The sequence below is a fragment of the Notechis scutatus genome, chromosome 6, assembly GCF_049901735.1.
Source record: "Notechis scutatus isolate UNSWTSFEM ecotype Mainland chromosome 6, rNotScu1.2, whole genome shotgun sequence".
Lineage (NCBI taxonomy): Eukaryota > Metazoa > Chordata > Lepidosauria > Squamata > Elapidae > Notechis > Notechis scutatus.
Window position 1 is genome coordinate 22,237,556 of NC_142014.1, and position 8,120 is coordinate 22,245,675.

General features: G+C 42.4%; 1 protein-coding gene across 2 annotated transcripts in view; it reads right to left on the reverse strand.

Annotated features, from left to right (window-relative positions):
* The window catches only part of KIAA0930 (KIAA0930 ortholog), a 72,369-nt gene extending 64,262 nt beyond the window's left edge, over nucleotides 1-8,107 (reverse strand). The window contains exon 1 of one of the 2 annotated variants that reach the window (XM_087969497.1): nucleotides 7,705-8,107. In XM_087969497.1, coding sequence (XP_087825623.1) covers nucleotides 7,705-7,837 — 133 coding nt within the window. In that variant the 5' untranslated portion in view covers nucleotides 7,838-8,107. The remainder of the gene's footprint in view (nucleotides 1-7,704) is intronic. The other variant, XM_087969498.1, reaches the window with a different exon arrangement.
* Nucleotides 8,108-8,120: the final 13 nt, after the last annotated feature.

Here is an 8,120-nt window from a genome sequence, read left to right on the forward strand (position 1 = left end):
AACTCCCAGAATTCCTCCTCCAGTGATGTTAACTCAGGAATTCTGGGAGTTGAAGTCCACAAGTCTTAAACTTATCAAGTTTGAAGACCTTTGCAATAGACAATTGTAAAATTAAATTACAGTAAAATTAAATTACATTAAATTACAGTGTATTGTTATCTAATAGCAGCATTTCTTAATTTAATTCTAATATTCCTACCCCAGAAATACTTGGATCCTTTATTTCAGGCAGTAAAATGCATTTGGCCCATCCTAATATGAAAAAAAATATCCAGTATTTTCAAAGAAAATTAAAGATCAAATCAGAGGGTAAAACATGAATTGTAGATATTACTAGACTAGAATAACATATATCTTTTATACTAAATAAACTGAATCTTCTAGAATTTTCTAATCTATACAGTAGGATTAATGTTGGCTTTATTGAGTTTTTGCAGTTATATATTCAATGGCAGATCCTTTGGAAAAAAGCTGTAAATCTTACAAGATACAAACTTCTCTTCTTTCTAGCAACAATTATTCAGGACCTTTTAAAAGATTAGGCAAATGAAGAGTATAATCATTTTTGCCAGGGGCAAAAAAAACCCAAAATATTTCAAGACAACTAGAATAGGTTGATTAATGTTGCAGATATTATTAATAAAGAGAAACAGCAGGTAATCCAATATACAGGTAGTGCTTGAGCTTATGACCACAGTTGAGCCCAAAACTTCTGTTGCTAAGTGAAACATTTGTTAAATGAATTTTGCCCCATCTTGCCACATTTAACTGTTCTTGCCACAGTTGTTAAATGAATCACTGCAGTTATTAAGTTCGTCACAAGGTTAAGTGAATCTGGCTTCCCCATTGATTTTGCTTGTAAAGTGGTCGCAAAAGAGGATCATTGTCAACTCATAAACATTTTCTATACACTTTTTATAGTTGACAACAGAAAGAAGGGGGGGGGAGTTTCAAAGAGCAGGCAACAGTGTAGAATTGACAGTACATTCCATTCATATATTCTTCAGACTGATTAGATGGCTGAAGCTTCTGCCTCGAAAAAATCTAATTGGAGAGCATGATTGATGACTCTTGGCTATGGATGTGTTTCATTGGATGATACACCCAGAGGGGTGGGAGGGAAAACAGGATCAAGGGTGACAGTGAATTACATATTTCAGAGTTGGCTACACCCAGGTTAGTGCCGGATGTAGAATGTTAACTTAAATTAAATCCTCTTTAGTTTTTGGGACTGTGGCTCGAGGCTCATGATTTAATTGGAGTAACTGCTGGAATCCTGACAATCATATGATCCCGGGACACTAACTGTCATGAGTGTCAAGCATCCAAAGATTGATCATTTTGACCATGAAGATGCTGCAACCGTCATAAGCGTGGAAAAGGGTCATAAGTCATATTTTTCAGGGCTGCTGTAACTTTGAACAGTCATTAAATGAACTGTTGTAAGTCAAGGACCACCTATAATTGTTCACGATTTGGAGGCTAGGAGGGGGAAAAAACATTCATTCCATTTTTCTTCTTTCCAACCCAATGTAATGTTGGAAATCAATTATGAAAAGGGATTCAGGATTAAAATGGCTATGATGGGACAAACTAATGAAAAACAGAAATTTGAACATAGGTCAAGGCCAGACCAGGATTGCAAAGGGAAAAAAAAATCCAGAAAAATCCTGTCTCCTCCCTTGTATCTCTATGGGACCAGAAGTTATTTGGGATGCTACCAAATCACTTTCTGGAGTTTCTCAATCTTAGCAATTTTAATGGGTGAACTTCAACTCCCAGATATTTCCCAGATTGCATGTTGGCTGAGGAATTCTGGGAACTGAAGTCCATCCATTTCCAATTCTTAACTGTTGCTGAAATCGAGAAACATTGGACTGTTCCAGTTAAAGACATTCTGTCTCCTAATCATGGGACCCATAGCCCACCCTGAGCTTCCAACTACACCTATACGTACAAACATACATGTAAGGAACAGAGATGCACCGATAACATATATGTCTGATTAGACCTATACACCTAAAGCATGGCACCACTGAAGCAAATGCAGATTTTACAGCAGGCGTCTTCAAACTTGGCAGCTTTGAGACTTGTGGACTTCAACTCCCAGAATTCCTCCTCTAGTCATGTTAGCTCAGGAATTCTGGGAGTTGAAGTCCACAAGTCTAAACTTGCCAAGTTTGAAGAGCCTTGTTTTACAGACTGAATATCCCACCAAGGCAATGATCGGAAAGATGATCTCCTAATCAACCTTGAAGTATTTGCAGAATGTGCCAAGTAAGGTTTCGCAATGGGTCTCACAATTCCTAGGCATAAATAGGATTGAAAATTTGTGGGAGAGCTCAAATACGGAGTGTAACACACCGACCCCTAAAATTATTTCCAAATTAGAAGAATTTTGCAAGGAAGAGTGGGAAAAATTTCTGAAGGGATTAGCTCTACAGAAAATATCTGGATATGGTCATTTGTATCCAAAGATGTAATAATATGATTTTCCAGAAGAAGGTGGGCACCAAAGAAGGAGCAGCTCATCACTTGGATCCCATCGGACGAATCTCCTTAGCGGACGGGACCTTCAACATGACTCTCCAGATGGACCTGATGGGATGGGTAGAAGAAATTGGGAAGAAGGGATCCCTCAAGTAGCCTGTCCCCAGGCCATGGGGGGATTTAATTGCCAAAATCAGGACCTTGAATTTTTATTTATTTACTCATATCCTACATTTCTTATGTTTATAAATAATTCAAGGCAGCTAACATACCCAATATCCCCTCCTCTTCCTATATTCTCCACAACAAGAAGCCTGACAGTTGAGTTGTCTAAGAGAGAGTGTGACTAGCCCAAAGTCACCCAACTGGCTTTCAGGCCTAAGGTAGGATTAGAACTCAGAGTTTCTAGCCTGATGCTTTAACCACACCACCAAAGTGGCTCTTTGGTGACCAAATTGAGAAACACTGTTTTAGAGTCATAGTATCCTTCCTTTTGGAAGCAATATTGTGCGTCTTTTTTCTATATGACCACCAAAACACAGCCATCACTAAAAAGTTAACAGTAAACTTTACTGATTTTCTTGTACTACTGTAGGGAATATCCTATTACCGGTACTTTCCATATCTGCTTGATAATCACATGTAGATTAGTCAAATGTATGTCCATTTATCACCAATCAAAGCAACCAGATTAGCAAATCTATCAGCAGTACTGCAAAATCTTGAAGGTGCTTACTGTTGAATAGTGAACTGATTTAATTCTTTCAATTTATGCACAGATTGAGTTGCACAATTTCTGTTCTTAATAGTTTAAGGTTCCTCAACCTTGACAACTTTAAGATGTGCGGACTTTAACTCTGGGGAACTTTGAGAGTTGAAGTCCACACATTTTAAAGCAGCCAAGGTTAAGAAACACTAATTTAAAACATTCCAAGACTATTTCTGAACTGTAAAACAAAATCTCGCCCTTGTATTTTACCGATAGTAGCTTCACAAACACTAACACAGAAAAATTGTTCCAAGAATCAGCCAAAAAATGGCTGTGCCTTCTTTTCATCGCACTTGTTTAGTTCTCCTTACTAAGGAAAACAACAACTTCTTTTTCTTACCTAATGGCATTGATTTTTATTTATAATTTAATTTTTTTAAGGCTGCCCAACCCACAATAATTCTGTCATAACCATCACATTTGAAATATTAAGATGGCTCTTATAAATTGAATCCCATTGAATAAAGTTGTTTTTCAACTTGTGAGTTCCCTGAAGAGGATGGTTATTCAACAGCATTAATTAAAGTGCAAGATTTTTATGCTAGACAGATTCCAATATTCTTGCACTGGATAACTAGAGAAATAAAGATGTAGCCTGAATTATTTTGCCAGAGATCTGTATTGCATGTAAATCTACCTGTTTCTCTAACTGATTTCTTTGGCAGCTGAGTTTGCATTGTAGTTCAAACATAACAAATTGGGCTGCAGATTTTTCTCTAGGTTTCTAAACAGAGCCACAGTTAGAAACAAGCACAGGGAATCTTTTTTTTTTATAGCAGTGCATAAAACACAAAAGGCTGTTCCCATAATGCACTTAGGAGGTCTTGACAAATGCTATGAAGTCACGGATTCAGAGCAGGGAGGGTAGCACTTCAAAGGAGGGTGGAAAGGGAACAAAAGGAGAATGAATCATGGAATGATCATGCCACTTCTAAGGCACAGCCAAGACTGTGAGCAAGGATACTGTATTGAGAGCTGTCAAGGAAGGAGGAAAATGGTCATCAGGCAAAGTAGTGGCAACATTTAGCAGGCAAATGAAAAGATCAAGCAGGACCTCAAAGGCCACAGAAGACCTGCAGTCCAGGGGTCTCCAACCTTGGCAACTTTAAGACTTTGTGGACTTCAACAAAGCTGGCTGAGGAATTCTGGGAGTTGAAGTCCACAAGTGTTAGGGTTGCCAAGGTTGGAGACCGCTGCTCTAGCCTGTCTTAGCTGAGCTTCAGTCAGACAATAGCAAGTGTGCTGTCTCTCTAATTTTCTGGCTGAATATAGAGACAGTTAGTTAAACTCTACAAAGGCTTCCATACAAAGTTTCTCTATTGGATTTTATTAGGCATCCTCAAGGTATAACTCACAGTTATGTTGAGATTCATCTAATGTTCACAATCTTTGCATAGTAGTTTAGCTACTCTGCCTGTGAACAAACTCCCCCCAACCCAACTAGAGATCAATTCAGTGACCAGTCAGGATTACTGATGTAACCACATGACATGAACTACATCTCCCATGAGGCATTAACTACATTTCTCATGAAGCATTCCCTTAAGGGGACAGCTCCCAATTCCCAACTAACTATATACTGTCTGACCAGCACAGCAAGCCATGGGCATTTGTGATGGGCAGTTCCTCATCTAATTAAGACAAAAATGTTGGAAGGAAGCAGCTGCAAACTGTGATTTCCTTCCTTCCCCTCTGCCCCCCATACCAGTATTTCTCCACCTTGGCAACTTTGAGATGTGTGGAATTAAATTCTGGGGAATTCTGAGAGTTGAAGTCCATACATCTTAAAGTTGTCGATGTTGATGAACACAGCTCTAGAAAGTGGTATTCAGTCATCAGGGAATGTCTTCTCCACCAACGGTTGAACTGTTTCTACAATCTGTCCACACTACTCTGCTTGGTACAAAGGATTCTGGGAAACCAACGGATGCTCTTAATATGGGGCTACTGGGACCATTTAGAACCAGTTTGGCCTAGTGATGAAGGCACCAGGCTAGAAACCAAGAGATATGTGCACTAGTCCCACCTTAGGTGTGAAAGCGGGGCGAGTGACCTTGAGCCTGTCGCACTCTCTCTCTCTTCTCAGCCCAACTCACCTCACAGGGTTGTGTGGAAAATAGGAGAAGAAACAAGCATTATGTATGTTAAATTTATATTTACTGACAAAGAAATAAAGGCTATAATAAAGAGTATGTTCACAGCCCCAAGTCATTTATTAAAATAATAAAGACAGGATTATAAATATCAATCAATCAGAATAAATCACAGGAGTCAAACTCACCACATTACATTGATGTCACATGACATATTGCCACATTTTTTGCCTTTCCAGAGCTGGGGTAGGCGTGGCCTGTGCATGATGCATCTGGGTCACGAGCCGCCAATATGACACCCTTGGAACAGATAATGTATTTGTTGTTTCCTAATGACCTCCTAGTAAGTGGAGCAGATTCCCATTTTGGAGGGGGAGGGGAAGATCTGGCAAACCCTCTTACAGAAAAGTTCATTCATCACTTCCCATCTTTTGCTGAGAAATCTCCCAGTAAACCATGGGAAATACACCTTAATACACTTATTAGATTCCAATCCAATAAATGCTGTGGCCATTCAATTTGTTTGCAGAATTAAGCTGTAAAGAAGACATCTGTAAGATGCTTTAGCCAACTGAATAGAATAGAATAGAATAGAATAGAATAGAATAGAATAGAATAGAATAGAATAGAATAGAATAACAGAGTTGGAAGAGACCTTGGAGCAGTGATGGGATTCAAAAATTAGTTTTACTACCGGTTCCATGGGCGTAGCATGGCATGGTTTGGTGGGCGTGGCAAGGGAAGAAATCCCCATTCCCTCTCTATCCAACTAACCTGCTTTCCAGCTCCGTTCTCCTATGCAGGGCAACAAAAGGAGACCCAGCTGATCAGCTGGGACTCAATGGGAGGCAGAGAATAGATGGGGTCAGGGCCAGTCAGAGGTGGTATTTACCGGTTCTCCGAACTATTTGAAATTTCTGCTACCGGTTCTCCAGAACTGGTCAGAACCTGCTGAATGCCACCTCTGCCTTGGAGGTGTTCTAGTCCAACCCCCTGCCTAGGTAGGAAACCCTACACCACTTCTTCAGAGGATGTTGGAGACGGGATTATGTTAGATCCTTGAATGTTACATATTCCAGAATGTACAACAGGTGTTCATCCAACATGACAACAACAACAACAGACTCCAACTTGGGGAACACGAAGGCCTTTTTTCTGTCTAGGAGGGGATTTAATTGTTTACACTGCATTCTAGAAACTGGAGCATACATCAGAAACATGTTATATTATGGCCTGTGTTAGAAACAAGGCAGGAAGACAACGGAGAGGCGATTTCAACCGGTATCCTTGAAATAGGGAAGCCTTTTAAAAAATAAATAAATAAAAGCTCTCAGAGGCTTTCGGGTGAAGCAAGATCCAGCAATACCTCCCAACACAGAGAGCATTAAAATGACAGTTTCCTCATCTCTGCCCAGCAAAGTAGCGGAGACACACCTTTGCTACCCTTTTGTGAGGCAAGGCAGGCTGGCCCAAAAACTAAAACTAAAGTGCACTTCACAACAGCCCCCTCCTACTTCCCCTCTTCAGAAATTAAGCCAGGAAAGAGGAAACAAACTTTGTTTTCCTCAAAAGAATATGAGTCCAACTCCCACAGATCTGTCTTATTAAGAGGATCTATTCTAGCAGGAAGTAGAGACAATTCTCATTTAGGGGAATTATTAGGCCTACTACTTATATCTACACAGGGAACAATTGTATCTCCCACATTTAAGAGTCTTTATGCAAGAATAAAGGTTTATTTATGAAACCACAAAAGGATCTCTTCCCACATTTAACAGGACGGAGCTTCTGGTAGCAGTTCAATCACCCTAATTCAGCAACTAGTGGCCGGTGTTTCATTTTGGCAATGATGGGCACTTTGGAGAATACAACTGGGTGGCTTGCACGCATGAATCATCAATCAATCAGCTGGAAGGGACCATGGAGGTCTTCTAGTCCAACCCCTTGCTCAAGCAGGAGACCCTATATTATTTCAGACCAAGGTAGGCCTGTTCCTTTACCACAGTGGGGAGGCAGAAATTTTTCCCCAGGTACTTTAAGGAATCCTTTCTGCACTGAAGCAGAAAAGCTACCAAGGCACAATTTCTGTGCAAGGCGGGCGCCCACCTCAAGGGTCTCCAGCTCTTTGCAGGTTATGGGCGGGGTGGGGGGGAAACGAGTCCCTGAGCAGGTGCAGAGGGCTTCCGAGAAGGAGGGTCAGCGCAGAGAGAGGGGTGGCGGAGCGCCTGCATTTCTCCCGACCAAGCAAGGCGGCGACTTTCTCTACCAGGGATGCCCCCGGGTCGCCTTCGCCCCCTCCAACCCCACCGGCTGCTGCTTCCCCTCGGCATCTCCAGCCGGCCCTCCACTCACCGAGCCCACTGATCTCGTGGCGGAGGCTAACGCGGGTCCTCTCCTCCACTATGGCCCGCAGCATCTGCTGAAGGGAGCGGTCCAGCTCCCCGCTGTCGCCGTCCTGCTGCTCGGGAGCCGCGAAGGAGGCCATGCCAGCAGCGCCCGCCCAGCGTCGGGCATCTCAAGCGCTCGGGCCGGATTGCCCCTCCCCTGCCCCCCAAGCGTGGGGACTAAGGCAAGAGAGCTACTGCGGGGACATCGCCGCCGAGCGGCCTGCCTGAAATGCCCGTCCCTTCCCAGAGAGAGGCTTCCCCGTTGGCCGGCGCCGCTTCCGCCTCCGCAGGCAGCAGCAGCAGCAGCTGATCTGCAGCTGGCGGCGCTCGCCTTTTGGAACGTTTCCTGCCACCCGCTAGCTCGGCGCGTCGCAGCCAATG